The 18,695-nt window shown below is 41.4% G+C and overlaps 1 protein-coding gene across 1 annotated transcript in view; it reads right to left on the bottom strand.

Annotated features, from left to right (window-relative positions):
* METRNL (meteorin like, glial cell differentiation regulator) overlaps positions 1-14,799 on the bottom strand; it is a 34,943-nt gene extending 20,144 nt beyond the window's left edge. The window contains exons 1-2 of the mRNA XM_037914309.2: positions 14,391-14,799; positions 6,988-7,376 (exon numbers count right to left, since the gene is read on the bottom strand). Of these exons, the coding sequence (XP_037770237.1) occupies positions 6,988-7,376; positions 14,391-14,500 (499 nt within the window). The 5' untranslated portion in view covers positions 14,501-14,799. The remainder of the gene's footprint in view (positions 1-6,987; positions 7,377-14,390) is intronic.
* Positions 14,800-18,695: the final 3,896 nt, after the last annotated feature.

The following is an 18,695-nucleotide window of genomic DNA, read 5'->3' as shown; positions in this document are numbered from 1 at the left end:
TGGGAGTTAAGAAAGCTTCTAAATATTTGCATTGTACCAACACTTTCTACCAGCCCGAGCCAGTGAATTAACAGCTTACAGGAAGTAGCTGGATATTGTTCTCAATTAGAAAACTGGATTTATCCAATTTTTTTTTTTTAAACATTTGAGTGTTGCACCTCAGTTAGCTATAAACAGTCTCAGCTAGTTACTGGGCATTAATAAAGGAAACTCGTAAAATGGGTAGCAGAACCTGAATTATAATGGATAGATGTCATCAAGATAAAGAACATTTCTGTTAAAGTTTGACTTTGCTAGCACAGAACAACTCACAGTCACATGAATATTTTCAGTGAACTCCAGCAATCAAGTTACAAGAACATAACATACAAACAAGCAGTGATCATACTGGATCAAACCAATCATCCATTTAGCCAAGTATCCTGTCTTCCAACAGTGGCCAATGCCAGATGCTTCAGAAAGAATGAACAGAACAGGGCAATTATCAAGTGACCCATCCCCTGTTTTCCAGTCCCGGCATCTGGCAGCCAGAGGCTTAGGAAACACAGAGCATGGGGTTGCGTCCCTGTCTATTTTGGCTAATAGCCACTGACGGAGCGATCCTCCATGAACTTAACTAATTCTTTTTTCAACCCAGTTATATTTCTGGCCATCACAACATCCTATGGCAATGTGTTTCACAGGCTGACTGTGTGTTGTGTGAAGAAGTACTTCCTTTTGTTTGGTTTAAACCTGCTGCCCACTAATTTTATTGGGTAACCCCTCCTGGTTCTTGTGTTATGTGAAGTAGTAAACACTTCCTTATTCAAGTTTGACTACACAGCTGACATTGGGCTAGATACCAATAGCTTAAGTGAGGTGCTTCTCAACATGAATAAGTGAATCCAAACCTGGTCCTTACTCGACAGCTGTAATAGCAACCTTTTTCCAGCTGAAATTACCTCAATTCTCCCCCACCCCATCCCACCCCAAACCCAAAAAAAGATTCAGGATAAGAAAGTTCTATACATTTTATCACTGTAATTTCTTACTTTGGCTTATTTACTAAAAATCAGAGTCCTGAGGAGTAAAATGTCCTAAATACACCTCCATGCTTTTACAAACTGAATGTATTATGTTGTTATGGTAGAAAATTTAGTTTTGGTCTAAAAACATTGGCAAGCATAGCAATGTCAGTTAGAAGTGCGTGTGGGGGGGGAAACGTCCTATGCCTAACTGACACCATTGTGCCAGCAAAAGCCCTAATGCAGAGGTAGTTATAAGACTCACAGAAATCCTTTTGCTGGTATAGGCTGTGTCTCCATTAGGAAGCTTTGTCAGTATAGCTATACTGGAAAATCCTTTCTAATGTAGTCAAGGTATCTATTGTAGGGCTATCGACACAGGTGCCAACTCAATTAAAAAAAAAACAAAACACCTCCAAGAAAAGACTTCTACTTTTGTGTGTAAATACTTTCTATACCGTCAAGTAATTCTAGTATTTATCGGGATAAGTGTAAATATTAAAAGAATCCCATTTAACAACCCAAACAAATAAGATTTCTCCTGCTTCTCTAAGGCCATTGGTCAGAATTTCACAGTGCATCAACTCTGCAGGTGAGCAAACAACCTTCTAAGAACACAGGACCTGATCCAAAGTCCATTAAAGTTAATGGAAGGACTCCTATTGACTTAACTGAGCTTTGGATCAGACTCAATGATCCCAGTCTAAAATGGATGAAAATTCAGAGTCCAAACTGTGTATCTAAGGGCTCAAGGCAGCAATGCTGCTTCATTGCCAACTGCTAGTGAGCAAAAATGCATAATACATCTGCCCCTTTAGACTAGGAGAATCAGCAATACACTCAGCTACTACTTTATGTATCTAGAGGAGAATGTATGAAATGAAGGTCGCCAAACTTTAACAAATTACATAAAGGCCAATAAAAAGAAAAGGAGTACTTGTGGCACCTTAGAGACGAACAAATTTATTTGAGCATAAGCTTTCGTGAGCTACAGCTCACTCCATCGGAGCTGTAGCTCACGAAAGCTTATGGTCTCTAAGGTGCCACAAGTACTCCTTTTCTTTTTGCAGATACAGACTAACACGGCTGCTACTCTGAAACCTGTCATAAAGGCCAATGTAACCCTTCTTGGGCATAGCTAATTTGCATCAGACGGACCCACTTGTTGTAGCTAGCCTCCTCTTTAATATTAGGTACAACCTGCAGAGCCTACAGGTCCCAGTGTGTAATGATCCGTCCAGCCTGATCTAACTATGGCCTCTCAACGCAAACTGGAACATAGCACTGTGCGACCTGTAGTTTATGTAGACTGCGTCCACATATGACAGATGCTTGTGGGATGCATTGTTTCATAATATAGGCCACACTTTTATTCAATGCTAAATTAGAAACTTGGGGTGGCCAATCTTGGAAACCTGTTTTCCTCACTAGAAATGTGGGCCCAAATTCATCCCCGTCATAAATGCACTCAAGTCAGGTGGATTTACACCATGGATGCATTTGGCCTCTTGTCTGCTACTTTTTTCCCCATTAGTTAAAAGCACTACGGTATTTTTACAAGTGGTCACATGATAAAAATCACTAAAACAATAAACACCATGCTATAAATCATCCAGTATTGAATTACTGTAATCTGGATTACAACATGTCTCTGTACAACATGGACTCTCTACAGCTCTCCAGAGCAGCCTTAGAAAATATGATCAATGAAGCTATCGCAGATTTACAGCCAAGGAAAGGGCTGAACTCAGAGACTTAGGAAATCTTCAAGCACAGTGTTTTTTGACTGCTCTAAGCACATTAAGAAGACTGTTCAGAATCTACATTTTTCACTGTATTATTTGCTAAATTCCAATTAAATGAGAAAGAATGACAGTAAACTAATAAAACTCTGGATCTTCTAATTAAATCACTGGCACCCTGCCAATCACTGCTGATTTATTGATGCACCCTGCAATGTCAGGATTCTGGGGGCACAATAGGTCACTAAAATATTAAACAGATGACTTGTGCTCTTTAATCAGTGCTGGGATGCCAGGTTAGGAAGAGAGAATAAATTCAAGGGCAGAGTACAATAACATCACCAGTAAACAACAACACTATGTAGGGAAACAGTGCACAGAAATTTTAGACTACCTGATTTCATTAAATATTCTAGCTTGAGGAATGGAAGGAGCAGGATAACTGCACCTGGGTATTTGTCATTTAAGTCTTTTTTTGTTTTATTTTGTTATTGTTCTTAATCTTTCAAAATACATTGCTTAGTTTAGAGCACCTGAAAGTGCACTGGCTGGATCCAGGAAAAGGGAAAGCTTCCCTGTGCAGTTTTGCCAGTGCATCTCAGCCTTGATCTGCAACAGCACCTCTAGTCACAGGCATCTCTTCAAGTAGATGCTTTCCAACTATGTTGAACTCTACCAGACTGTGACTAGCAGAAGATCAGATTCACTTTTCCATTTGCAACAGTCACACAATCAGAATCCAAGCATGTGTCAAAGTAACAAACAGTCCCTTCAGCTAAAAACAGGCCCCTCAGATCAGGCTTTCAATTCAAGGAAGGTAAAGGTTTGCTCTGGTTGGGCCTTTTTTCTCTGTTGAAGAAACAGTGGTTGAGAAATCAACTGATTGCAAATTTATCTTCCAGACAAACAGAAACCTAATAACCAATCAAGTGAGCAAGCATTCAATCAATGATTTTATAGAAATCAGCTACAGAAGAATGGCTGGTCCAGGATCTGTCAAGATGCCCAAGATATATTGATCTATTAGAGGTGTAGGCAGCTACTTATTTGGCAGCTCCACCAGACATATAGGTATTCACAGAATTTAAATCAGGTTCGTTTGACTGTTGGCAGGAACCAAACAGGGTGAACACATATGAGTAGGATGCCTCCAGAGTCTAGGGGGTTCCAAAACCAGACAACAATAATTTAAAATACACCTTGAAGATCCCTTGAGTTTTATCTGAAGACTTTGTCGTGGGATTAGCACCAAGGGAAAAAAGTTCTTCCAAATCACACAGACACCTGATGGCCCATTTGATGCATGTATGCACATAGGCCATGTCTACACTAGCACTTATGTCAGTAAAACTTTTGTCACTCAGGAGTGTGAAAAACATCCCCCCTCCCCAAGCGACATTACTTTTACCAGCATAAGTGCTCGTGTGCACAGCGCTATGTCGGCAGGAGAAGCTCTCCCGCCGACATAGCTACTGCCATTTGCTGAGCTGGTTTTATTAAGTTGATGGAAGAGCTCTCTTCCATCAGAATAACACAACTACACGGGCGATCGTACAGCTGTTCCACTGTAAGCTTGTAAGTGTAGACATGGCCTAAAACACATATGTATCAGATTGGTTGAATTCCAGTGCTGTTTTCCAGAACAGTGGCTATAACAATTAAAGATGCAGTAGTCTTAGAAAAAGTGACTGTTAATATCCTTATCAAAGGAAAAGAATATGATCACATACAGTCACCAGTTTGGCTTCTGGAAAGCTCAAGATAAGATCAACTCCGAATTCCAAAACATCTCCAAGATTTTAACAAACAATATATTTTTATTAGCAACTAATAGCACTAGCATAGCTAATTCTCCAAAAATGTATAAGTTTATGCATTTAGTATATTTGGTCCTGATTCTGCAGTTTACGATATTTGGGTTAACTGCTACGCTCACAGGAAGCCCAACTTCACACAGATTCATCAGTCTGCTAGTGAACTGTAAACGGCAGGAACAGGGCAATTATTTTTCATGTTCTAACTTTGCCTACATGACAAATTAGCTTAAAAAAAAAAAAAAAGCTCTTAAAAGCATAAAATGTATGGAATGGTTTGTTAGAATTTTGATTATATTTCCCACACCCCCAAGAAAGACAGAAAAATTCTCAGATTCAGTAGTTTTCAAACACCAGATTTAAAGAGTATTTAGAGTTAATGTTTTCCACAGGGGGATTTTACTGTGCAGTTAACATATGCTGTTTTCAGTATATCAGTCTTTGCAGAAGTGATCTTAATGGAAACAGCTCCTCTGTGTATATTTAAGTGACTCCATTTGTATCACTTTTAGCAATCAAGGCTCACTAGATAATTCTCTGTAGACACAATGAATCCTAGACATCCAGCTATAAAATTGCACAAGTAGCATAATGAAATAAAAGCATCATTAATAAAATTGCGTTAACTTTTTGGTTTTAATGGCAAATGCGCCACCTATCAGTTATTATGGGTGTTGCATGAGTTATAAGCTTACTATATCACTAAGCTAACAATTCACTACATCATGAATACAGTCATAAACTAACAGCTGTATTCAGAAATGCAGTATGTGAATTGACATACAAATACTAGAATTACTTGACAGTATAGAAAGTATTTACACACAAAAGGAAAGTAGAAGTCTTTTCTTGGAGGGGTTTTGGTTTTTTTAAATTTATTTGGCATGAAATGACTGCAGAAATAAATTATATATGCAATCTAAGAAATATGGAGAATAAAAAAATGGAAGATCATCAGCTATGCCACCACTTGTTAAGTGGTGTCCTTCACTGGGAGCACATGTCACCAGTGCCTCAGAATCTGTACAGACTGCCTATTGCTCTCAGGGTTGAGTAAGTTTAAGATGCGAGTTTTAACTTGTAAAGTCCTAAATGACTTGAAACCTGACTACTTAGGAGACACCACTTTGTTCCTGTGATACTGCCACAGTAGAGATCAGTTTAAAAGAGAGGGGACTACCGGCAGGGGTCTTAACTTTGGAACTTACTCCCTCATTTGGTACAAAATAACCTATATCTGCTGTCCACCAGGGTACACTGCAAATCTCATCTCCTAGGTTTTAGAAGGACAGGGAGCTGCAATGGGTACTCTCAGTGGACAAGAATTACAGGACTGATTCCTAGTTCTATGCTGTAACAGCATTATAAAGGTGTTAAAGTGCCCCACCATCTCACTCTGATTGACTCCCTGCAAATACAAAGACAATAGGTACAGCTCCAGCTGAGGAAGGAGTACCACTCCCCTTGTTAAAACAAAGAGTAATTAGTTGTTTGTACTGTTGTTGTAGCCCAGTTGATCCTAGGATATTAAAGAGACAAGATGGGTGAGGTAATATCTTTTATTGAGTAGACCAACTTCTGTCGGTGAACGAGACAAGCTTCAAGTGCTCTGTGTAAGCTTGAAAATTTGTCTCTTTCACCAACAGAAGTCGGTCCAATAAAAGATATTACCTCATCCACTTTCTGTCTCTGTAAAGAGTAATTAGGTCAGCAGAGCAGGAGTATCTGCAGAGAGAAAACACAAAAAGGAGGCATTGCTCCTTGTTAAAATGTTTACTATTGAAAACACACAGCTCTGGGGGTCTTTTAAAACAATAAAAATGGGAAATAGTGTTAAGCAGGAATTCTGGAGCCTGATTCTGACTCACACTGGCTTTAAATGGGTGTAACTTCACCGAGTTTGTTTACCACTATGGCCTGGGCTACATTTAAAATTTAGAGCAACCTTGTTATGTCACTTAGGGTGTGAAAAATTCACATACCCCAAGCACCATAGTTAAACTGACCTAACCCCCCTCCCTGGTTTAGAGGTGGCTAGGTCAGAATTCTTCTATCAACCCAGCTACCACTGCCTGTCAGATAGATGGGCTAACTACAGGGATGGAAAAACCCCTTCCGTCATTGTAGGAAGCATCTACACTACAGCTACAGTGGCAGCACCACAGCTATCCCACTGCAGCACCCATAGTGTAGACGGTATGTGAGGGGAGAATCAGTGACTCTGTGCTGTTCTGGGTCAGTTCTTTGGAATTCAGTCCACGTTACTAGTTTTCACACAAAACTATTCTTCTACATAAAGAAGAATTTATTAGCATGACCTAAAAGTGGATGAAATTCAGACCTTGATGTGTTCCCATTTATTAACTTTACCATCTGTTAGATATCCAATATAGTATATGAAAATGCAGCCAACTGCTCAAAACTCACCAGAAACTGTGTGCAAATCAGATGCCGTCCCCTTGTTTATCAATTCATATTGGAATCCTGTAATTTTCCGGCTAATGTCCTGTTGAGGGGTGGCCTCAATAAACAAGCCCCCCTGATCATAGCCAAAGCAATACACTTTATTGGGGCTGTGATCTCCATCTCGGACCAACAGTTTCAGTTCTCCAGTTTTTTCCAAATAAATATTTGCTCCTGCGGAGTCCTTGAAAGGCTTTATGCAAACAGTCAAGTGTTTGTAAGAGGCAGATAATGTATTGGGTCGCAGATTGACTATGAGTGCTCCTGTGGGATACATCCATTTTATTGATCCTTCAGAACAGCGGAGGTAGACCTGTTCAACATCCTTCTTATGAGACTCATGAGTTAAGCCACTAGGGATAGAGAGAATAGGGAAATTAGATGAGTAGCAGAACTATTTAAACATTGTTCATAATCTCAGAAAACAGGCAAGTCAGCAAAACTCTTTACAGCACTACTAAGCACTAGGGGCCAGATCCATTGTGGTGGTTGACAGAGATCGTCTTGCAAGATTAAGACCGTGAAATGTGTTGATATTTTGGGATGGGCTTTAAAACAGCTCCAGACAAATCCATAAGAAGTTAAACCACAATTCAAAATGAATTCAGAATTAAACCTTAACTTTTTCCATTGCCTATGCAAAACACCCCACAAGAAGAACTGCAGCAGAATCTAGTGACATCGGAAAGAGGGTAGGCAAAAGTGACACTACAAGGAGAACCTAGAGTTAATTTCCAGTGAAAGGTAAAGAACAGACCTGTATCTCACTTGCTTGTGACTAGGCAAAGCCTAAACTGCCTGATCTGAGGAGCCTCCACTGCCTGAATGAGGCCTAAACTAGGGACAGCCCTAAAAGATATCTACCCTATGTTACTAATGTATAGTCACTTTGTATTACTGGATTTAGTGAACAATCCTGAAAACCTGTACACATGTGACTAACTAAAGGGTTTGCAAGATATGGCCCACAATATGCAGTACATCTCCAAATTTTTCAGCATTCAAAATGGTTACGAAGGAAGTGTGGTCTAGTGGGTAAAACACTGGACTTGTAATCAGAAAATGTGGGTTCTAGGCCCAGCCCTGCCACTAACTTGCCATGCAGATATAGACAAGTCACTTCGACTCTATGTCGGTGTTTCCCCTCCCATGCTCAGAAACTGCTTCTCTCTCTGTGCTAAATAGCCTATAAGCACAGTGGGCCCCTGATCTCAGCTGAGGCTCTCCCCTAACAGAAATAATTAAAAGTTTGGCAATGAGGTTTAAGAACAAAAACCCACACCTGTGTTTAATAATGTTTATTCTAAGGCAGTACTGTGTGGGCAGAAAAATACAGCGAATGATTCTGAAGATGGAAGATCATGAAATGTTATAGTGGAAATCTGGTATTGAAAAATAAAGTTTAAGAGCTTCAGCTTCCCTGTAGTTTCCCCTCCTTGGAAGCCTTAAAAACAGTCAATTTCTGCAGCACATTCCATGAGAGAATCTCAAGAGTACTTTACAAATATTAAGTAATTAAGTCTCACAACATCTTCATTTTATAGATGTGTAAACTGAGGCACAAAGACTTGTCCAAGATCACACTGGAAGTCTGTAGCAGAGTCAGACACAGAACCCATTTTAACATGGCATAAATCATGAACATGATATTCTGATCTCTCAACACATATCTCCAACACACATCTCCCTCTTCCCCACTTCTTCAGCATATTTAGGTACAGAACAAATGGTGCTGGATTTAAACTCAGTCAGCATTTAGACAAGTTACGAGAAGCCATGTGTAAAAAAGAAAAAAAACAAACCAACATATGGTTTGCATTTACTGTTGATGTGACTCATTATTGTTAGTGTCAGTGTAACCCACTTGATAGAGGTTACATGAGGAAGCTCAGAAAAACTCAATTTTAATAATACTGTCTGCAAACATGTGCTTTTGAACAATCTTGAAAGCCACATCAAGAGCACAAAGGATGGGGGAGAGCGACCAGTCCCTGACCTTTATTCTCTTGCCCTCAGACACACGGTAGTACTTGACATATTCAAGAAAGAGAAGTTTCAATGGGATATCTCATATTGACTGCCTGTTTACATCTTGTCCACAAAAATCAATTTTTCAATACTGGTTTTGTGCGTGACACTCAGCCAAAACCAGAAATGAAGAAGTTGGTCTTTTATTTCTTTGCAGTCAGTGAATAAAGTGTCCCAAAGTAATGCTTGGGGGGTAGGAGTGAAATTCACCCCTGGGCAGAAGACTTATGCATCACAGAGATCTCAAATAAACCCTCAAACTAAGACTAAGGTGATGCATAGGACTTGTGCTGGTCCTCTGTACAGGGGTAAATTTCACCCAAGAAGGATACTGTTAAAACATATGGGGAAAGGTGAGGGGCAGAATAGGGAGCTCAAACACAATAAAAATGCTGCTGCTGGTGATCCCAATATTGAGACAATGAATTTTTGCATGGCAAAAAATATATACACATTCATGCTGTTGTTCAAATGAAAGAAGATGGATTCCAAAATTCTTACATGAAGCCAATTATATCCCACAGGCAACAAAATGATGCTGTTAGACAGATACAGTGAGTACAGGGAATAGGGCTGTCTGCCCTAAAGCACCTGGCACTGGCCACTGTCGGAAGACAGGATGCTGGGCTAGATGGACCATTGGTCTGACCCAGTATGGCCGTTCTTATGTACAGGTATCTGCTGTATACATCAAGCTCTATTATAACGGAGGACTCAAATTGAGCAGATTTCAAAACTTGAGGTAAACCTGCAGAATATTAAAGACCTAGTCCAAATGAAATGGAACTTTTATAATACTGCCATCTATCACCATATTGGAAGTTTGTTCAATTTCATTTTTACTTCTCAGTACCCAGTAATAAACTGTCCTACATGCACATAATGCAGAGGTCATAAAAGCTATTTTTAAATTAACTTGAGGTTTTTATTTTTTAAATATATGACATAGCAAGAGGTCAGTTGTTTTATGGCTGTGTTGATGAATGAAGCATCTCCCCGCCCCTCCCACAAGTTGTACTGTTTGTTCTAGGAATAGGTTCTAACAAACAATATTTCCTCCTACAGATCCCAAGAGACATATGTTGAGCCACTGCACTTGTCTGCCTGATGGTTAGCCTTCCTGAAGTCTCAAAGGGCCACAGAACTGCATGTCTTGGAAGATCCATTACTGCCATTTGTGAAACCAATTATTATATATGATAATGCAACAGGCGATGTTTGTAAGATGAGAATGTGTCCACCATAGCAATGGGAAAGATGGCCGTAATAGGAGCACTTAGCTCTTATGCAGCGATCTTCATCGGTAGCTCTCAAAGCACTTTTAAAAATGGGAGAAAGCAATGTCCCCATTTTACAGATGGGTAAACAGATGCCCAGAGAGGCAATGTGAATTGCCCAAGGTCACAAAGCCAGTCCATGGAAGAACTGGGAAGAGGCCTGAGATGTCTTTACTCCTAGGGTGTGTCTAAACAAACATTTATTTAGTGGCAAGCCAAGGTGTAAAAATCGACCTCACACAAGCCTGCCATACGTTGTCTCTGCAAAGCATGCTGCAGCACACTAATTGTTCCCTAGTGCACTTTGAAATACCCTGCTTTGAAATGGGAGTAGATCAAAGCACGCTAGGGAACTGTTAGTGTGCGGCTGCAGGCTTCATGCAGACACTTAGAGCACAGCAGGTTAGTGTGGGGTAGATTTACACCCAGCTTGTCACAAACGAACTGTTCATGTAGACAAGCCCACAGTCTGAGTTAAAGGCTACACTGGTTAGGTTTCAGTGGGGTCAAAGCAGCACTTTTCACTCAAAGAAAATGGGACATCTTTAGAATAAACAAAATAATTATGAATTCTGATTGGACCACACCATGGTGTGGTTTCTAATTTCCTCAGGGGCTTGGGGGTCTCCATTAGGCCTTTTAAGACAGTGCAAGATCTTGCTAAAGACAACTGCAGTGTAAGTAATCAGATTGTACATTATGGCAAACGTTTCCTGGGAAATCTGAGACACTGAAAGAAATCATAGCTGATATTTTCAAAGATGCCTAAGATATATGGACCAGGCAATTTTCATTAATGGAAAATGGGTGTCCAAAACGTTAAGTGTATAATCTCACCAACTGCAAAAATGCCCTGACTTATCAGTTCTGCTTACCTACATCTGGCAATATCCTGGAACTAGACTGTAAGAAGAAGACTGAAGCTCCAATGGCATTTAGACACCAAGATGATAGGCACCTTATAAATAGCTAACGTAGACAGACAGCTATAAAGACAACTAATTGATTGCAAAATGCTATACTTTAAACAAAGAATTCCTTCCTGACCCCAGGGAGCAAACAGCTTGTGCCTTTAAGCATAAGATTTGATTGCCCTGTCTAAAAAAAGTTAGTTACAGTATCTATTTATTCTCAAGAAGCAAAAACATATTTATGGATAGAGTGGATGACACACAAATAGTACCCATAAAGTGACAATTAGATGATAATTGAAGGGTATCAGTCCTAGGGTCACTACCTCTTTTCAGAAAGTCTAGAGGTCAGCTTAAATCTACATGCAATTGCCTTTGTCTCACCCTGAGCTTCAAATTCATTTGCATTCTGGATATAGTAGTGACACATATGCTGCTCAATATGGGCAGTTCCACCTATTTTTAAGAAGTCAGCCCTTATGCTCTTGTGCAACTGAAAGGATCACCAAGGATGTGTCATTTCCTTAATAAGCAAAAATGGGGCTGACCGGTGACAATGGGAAATTCCAAGCCTGGGTCACCAATTCAGCTCCAAATTCTCTGTAGCAAAGAATGACTCACATTTCTCTCAACTATCCCCTTTGGCTGGCAGTCAAAAAACTGAGTGGCTCAGGACAGAGCCATGTCCAGCCCTGCCTGGTCAGTGGGAGGGTCACCAGCTCAGATAGGAGGAGGAGGGCAAAAGCCCTAAAAAAAAAAAAGAAAAGAAAAATTGGACTTTTCTGTGTGTGTACATGACAGTGCCATCCATGCTCTAGGCCTTGTTTATGCAAAGTTGAAATCCTCTGCCCCCAAACTATAGGACCACAGAGCTCTGTATGAAAAGCCAGATTGTTAGGAATTTGCTACTGAAATTGACAAGGAACTGTAGGCTTTGTCCCATATCAGTTGTACATTGCAAACACCCCCCACCCCCAAACTGGATTTATAGTTCAACATTTTACCAATTGCCAAGAGTCATTAGAAGTTCATAAATAGTTGCCAACTGTATGCATCTTTCAGACTTTATTGCTTTGAACTCTCTCCAAAACATCCTTCCATTCCAAGTTAAACTAAACTCTTATTTTAATCAATTGAGATTAAACGCATGAATTTATTACATTAACTGTATTACATTGGTACCCCATTAAAAACAGGTTTAGCCAAACAGAAAACCAAATATATGCTACATGAGTACTTCATTTAGCAACAATTTTGACTGTGAATATAAATAAGAGTTTTTAGATTATAAACAGTAGAAGAGGTTGCAAAACCATGAAGACACACTAAAGTTATTACAAAAGATTAAAGTTTAGGAGCCAAACACTTTGAGCATTCAAAGAAGTTTCACAACTAGGGTGATTAGAATAGTAATGGCAGCCAAAGAACAATGGCCTAGAATTTGCCCTAAATGACTCTGGTGTAATCCAGAGCTACTGCATTGAAGTTACTCCACCAGTATAATTAAGAGCAGAATCTGGCCCAATAGCTTTATATATCAGTGTGGTAAAGCAGTGAGTTCAATAAGGGTGAAATCGGAATGAAGCTAGGTCAACTGTTAATGGGAATACACAAAGAGCCTGATTCTCCTCTTACTTACACCAGTGTAACTCCATTGACTTTAGCAGAGTTATTCCTCATTTCCACCAAAGTAAGTGGAGAATTGGGCCTAAAATCTTTACCCTATTACAAACTATCAAGGTGCTTTGAAATAAACATGAAAAATAAACAAGGAACCAACAATTAAAATAAAATACCTGAGCCAGACAATTCCTTAATTACCTCTGTGTGTGTGTGTATGGTGCACATATATATATATATACACACACACACAGTCAACTTTCACCACAAAAAGGACTTGCAGGTGTACTGCATTACAACAAAGTTAATGCCAAGTGTAGGAGGTTACCAGACATGAGTTACAAAACAGGTTATTTCGGTGTTAGGTTGCACAGATGTGGAAGCTGTTGTGGATCAGTAAAAATACCCTTCCTATGCCTGCTAAGGCTACCTCCCCCTCATCTCCCCATGGCACATGTCTTTGGTAATGCTGATAGTTACTCCTGGAATGTTAATCAACCCCCTTCTCTATATCCCGCCTCAAAAATCAGACCAAAAGGGAAAGATTTTTGCTACAACCAAATCCAAATTCCACATACACACACATATCTGGGCCAACTTCTTCCTTCGCCCTCTATCAGGGACAAAACTCTCATTGACGTCAATGGAAGAAGGATCGGGGCCTCTATTCATTAAAATTTCACACAAGCCTATGTAGAGAGGCGCTGGGGACATGTAAACCCCATTATTGATCCACCTTACCATATCTGATCAAGACCTTCGTGCCTTTCAGTTTCAATATTAAACTGCTGACAAAAAAACACCGATTTTGAATGGTAGAGAGACGGGGGGGGGGGGGAGGGTCCGAGAGGAGAACCACCAAAGAAATAGTGTAAATCAGGAATCGGTCCACTGAAATCAGAAAGTGACACGGGGGCAAAACTGAGGAGAGGAGACTCAAGCCCGAAAAGGTAGCCCGTGGCCCCGCAGCTCTCAAACAACTGCAAAGGCATTCTATCGACGCAGCAGGACTGAAAAATTATTTGGAGGGGGAGCCGAGGGGGATATCTTTAAAAGGAAAGACACTGTTCAAAATCAAGTTGTCCCATTTCTCCTTCAGCCACAGGGGGCGGAAAGGGCGAAAGGGTGAAATCCTGCCACAGATGGAACAGATCCCATCCGGGGGCTTAAATCGGCTATGGTCTGGGGTCTGCCAACTTGTGACGATTCCAACCAGATTTAAAAAGCGGGGCAGACATCCCGCAAAGAGCCTCCGCTCCCTCCCCCGGGTTGCGGAATGTTAAAGAAGAGCCGCACATTGCATGGCTCGGCTGGACACTGAGCTGCCCCCGGAACGGAGAAACTTAACGAAAGCGCTTTAAGAATTTAATCCAAATCCGGGGGAAACACGCAGCGCTGACTGTCTCCTTCCCTCGGAGCTCGGGACATGCCCCGCTGGGGCTCGGAACATGCCCCGCTGGGGCTCCTCCTCCTCCCCCCAAACGGCTGGCGGGCTGGGGGGGGGGAGGGTGGGGGATGGCTCAGTCCTTACCTCCCCTTCCAGTTGCACAGGTCGCTGGAGTACTGCCCGGCGGCCCCCCGGCACAGCAGCGCCAGCGCCAGGAGCAGCGGCAGCAGCCCGGGCGCTGGAGCGCTCAGCATGGTCCCTCGCAGCAGCCCCTCCGCTCTGGTGCGAACCCCAGCGAGACACGGCGCGATGCAGTGGGAGGGGTGGAGGGGAGGAATCCGCGGCGTGCAAGGAGGCTTCCCTACATGGTGGGGCCAGAGGGGGGGATTGCACGGACAGCCTGCCCCTGGGAAAGGAAGCGCAGATGCCGGCAGAGTTGCTACCCCGTGCCCATCCCGGCGCGCTGCTCCTCGCTCAGCCACTCGGCTCCACTCTGAAGTTTCCTTCCCCCAGCTCTCCAGACTCCCAGCTGAGGGGCGGGGAGCTGCCTTGCCTCCCGGAGCCACCCACAAAACTCGGCTCCTCCCGAACGGGGCCAGCAGTCAAGAGCGAGCAAAACCCGGCACCGGATTGCTTCCCTTTCGCACTCCTGGCACAATTCGAGGCCTTGCCGCACATGAACTGGTCTCGTCCTCATCGTGTGGTGTGGCCCCCTACAGTGCTACAGGTTTGTTCCCTTCCCCTAGCAGGACACATGCCCTCCTTCAGTATCACACTTGCCCTCCTGTTGAAAAACCACAGGACAAAGAGCAGCCACTTCAAAGGTACCGAAAAGTAATACAAAAAATGTAAAGCATCGCCTTCAGAGCACTCCCTACTTCTGCCCCTGCTGATCTCTTCCCTCATCTCCACTGGCACCCACCAGCATAAGCCTCATTACCCCTTTTTATGTTTGGCCCATTCCCATCTCTGTCCTTGCTTTCATATTACCCATTCCCCCACACCTGGCATCACCACCCCATTAATAGGAGCCTTTACTCTACTTAAATCCTTATGCCACACATATCAACTGGTATTCAATGCTTGAAGTGGTCTGAAAAAAGTGGGGGTCTCATTCATAATCTGGGAGCAGCAGCAGTGGTAAAACCAGCTTGATTTAAACAAAAGCATTGGTGTTGAGCACCCACTGGGAACAGTGGAAGTCGGTGCCTATACTCTGGAGCTTAGGGTATGAGCCTCTATTGCATGAGCTAAAAGCCAACTGGCTATTAGCTAAGGCTGTAGAGCAGACTCATTTTATCTCTCTAAGTGGTCTCGGTGCCACTAGATGGGACAGAACACCACACCCAGGAGGTGTGTGGGTTACACAAGCCTTCTATGGGGGCAAAATGGGGTTTGTCCCAGTGCAACTTACTGTGGTAACTTATTAGAGTAACTCACATGGTTTACATTAGGGATTTATTTGGGCCAGGGCAAGTTTCCTTAATAGAAATAGGCCCTATCTTTCTGCAGAAGGGTTCCCTTTGTCTCCACTTTCAAGGAAGTACTCAAATCCCGCCTCATTTGTAAAACTTTCAAACTCTAATGAGCAGACCACACTCTAGATACCTTCTTGTCTTGTTTGTAATGTCCCTACCTGTGGTGATTTTAGATTGTAAACCCTTTCTGATAGATACCCAGTTGATATTTGGCAAGTGACTGAGAAAGAAGCCAGCAGCAGGGAAATACATTCAAGACTTTGAACAGGATGGCAAGAGAAGAACCAGGCCTGAGAAAAAAACAACTGAGACAAGAGGAGAAATGAATGCCAATGGTTGAGGGGAGAAGTCTGGGTCTAGCAGCAGTGGGATGCACAGCCACACAAACCACTCTTTCATTCTTGAGGCACTGCATTTCTCTTGAATGAAATAGCAGTGGAGTGGCAGAATTATAAGGTACTTCTATAGATAGAAAAGGGGTTAAAATATTTCCAGATCATTGAGCTTCTTGGTGTACTGTGTCCTTTAAATTATCAGTCACACAGATTTTGTTAATGGGACTACACCACTTTTTCTAGGCAGCAGTTCACAGATAAGCATTAAACGTTCAAATCTTATTTGCAATGTAGTATACCATTATTGCTATTGCTTTATAGGTCACCCTTCACAAGTGTCGGGGTGCTGTGTAAGGGGACATCATACACAAACCAATATATTATAGTTTTGAGGTGGTGCTTCCATTCTGCCTATGTATGAAAGGTAGAATCTTTAACAGTGCATTCCCTTCCATTTCCATTCCATGTAGTTTTTGTTTTGTAAATTAGGGGTATTTATTGTTGATTATAAAGTATTAACATAGTTATTGTAATTACATCAAATGATGCAATGCATGTAAATATGTAATTTACATGCCAGGACAACATCGAGCAATGTAATAAAACATGCCATAATGCAAAATTCTTTATTCTACTGAGCATGTGCAGTAGCACAAACTTTAAAGTTCAGAACCTCAATTCTTTCTTCCTAAGAAGGTTTTGTTTGTAAGGACATTTTGATTGCAAATAGTGCTGGAAAGCATACAAAAACAGCATTGTATTCTTTTAGTCTTAAATTTGTCCCTCTGTGTACCTCCTTACATAGTCGCATCACTATAATGCATGAATGCCTTTGTAATACATTCATTTCAACCCAGTGAGTTGAGGAAAAAATAAATAAGATCATGTAGCCTGTCACATAAGAACCTGGAGTAATGAGGGCTATTTTGAAAATGACCATTAGCTCTGCCTTTCTGTCTTTGCTTACTTCAAAAATTCCAGTGGCAATTAGTTCTACAGACCCAATCACACAATAAAGACATGGAGGCCGAAAGCCACTTCTAACCTCCATGTCTCTATGGTGTTTGTGTCGTACCCTATTATCAACTTCACCTCCACCAGACCAAAGCACTACTGCATGCTGATGGACATAAAAATGGGCAAACCAAGGATCCCCTATTACAAGCCATGCCTAAGTTAAGATGGCTTTTCTCAGTTCAAAAATGACTGTCAGTACTAGATATAGAAATTCTGTAACAAAGTGGGATGCTTGGTGTGTTCATTTGCATATCAATACCCAGAATGCTCTTCCGGCTACTCACAGCTAGTCCATAGTAGTGCTGTTGGCTGAGATCTGGGAACACACTCAATGGGTGAGGCAGTTTTTGGATGCTCTGAGCTTTTTTGTTTGAGCTGTGAAAAGCAAATATTGTTTCAAGAGAAAACATTCTGAACACTAATTTTTGCACTTATTATTCAGAAACAGCAAAAAAAAAAAAAAAATTCCCAGGGGATATTTTTTTATAAATAAGATACATTATACAATATAATAGTGAGCTATAGATATAAAATAATTCCTATGCACAGCATACCAAGTTTTCAGCAGGAGCCATTTTATTTTTGGGACTGATTCATAAAACCCTGAAAACAGAAGTTAATAAGTGACATTTCTGTAATACAGAACCATAGTCTCCAGTACGGCATATTACTCCATGCAGTCAGACACTTGAGCCAATATAAACTCTATTGCCTTCCACTGGAGGTCCATGTATGCAGAGCAAGTAGAAGGATTGAGGCCTAGTTACTGACTGGATGCTACTACATATTCATTTACATGAACTTGCTTGAATGTTCACAGTTATGTGTCCATGCCAAAAAAGGATTATATTTTTAAAAGATTCAGAGAATATGAAGCTGTAGAAAGGGGGATTCTCTGGGAGGAAGATAAGCAATTTGTTTCAATACTAAAAAAAATACTAAAAAAAAATCTACTGATTATTGGTGATGGGCTCACACTCAGATCTGGCTTTAAACTTTCTCCAAAGGATGTCTGTGCACTAGCAAATAGAAACTATAATAAGGGCACATTCAGATCCAGGATTTTGGTTTAAGTGCGTCTCAGCTGAACATACAAAACTGGTATAAACAGTGTGACAGAGTGAATGCATTGAAAGGCCTCATTCAACACTGTTATTCTGAAGGAAATACCTATGTAGGAAAATCCTTGAGAGCCATGCTACTGATTACATAACCAATGGGCTCCTCGGGGCATGTGACCATGTGTTTCGCAACCCCCACAACCAGATCTTGCTCTGCTGATTTGTTTTAATCTCAGACAAGGCATGCTATTCTCATTGGAGGAGGTAAATTCGGCCTCCCCCTTTCAGGGGGACCCTTGCGCTAACCTGCAAGATGCTCTCTCGCCACTGATGGATGATCTTCAGTCCTACATTGGTATGACAGAGGAGGAGACCTGAAGGGGTGACATAAAGGGGGCATATTTTTCAAGGAAAGAGGAAAGAACATTTTATGGAGGGTCAAGGCCAGCACATAATGGCATGGAGAGAAAGCAAGAGAGGAAGGTGCAGATAACATAAGAAGAAGAAATGAGATAAAAGCTAGAAGGAGGACAGAGGATAGAAACAAAAGGAGATAAA

This window comes from Chelonia mydas, chromosome 14, assembly GCF_015237465.2.
Source record: "Chelonia mydas isolate rCheMyd1 chromosome 14, rCheMyd1.pri.v2, whole genome shotgun sequence".
NCBI lineage: Eukaryota > Metazoa > Chordata > Testudines > Cheloniidae > Chelonia > Chelonia mydas.
Note: the sequence above shows the minus strand (reverse complement) of the source record. Positions and strands in the feature narration are given on the sequence as shown.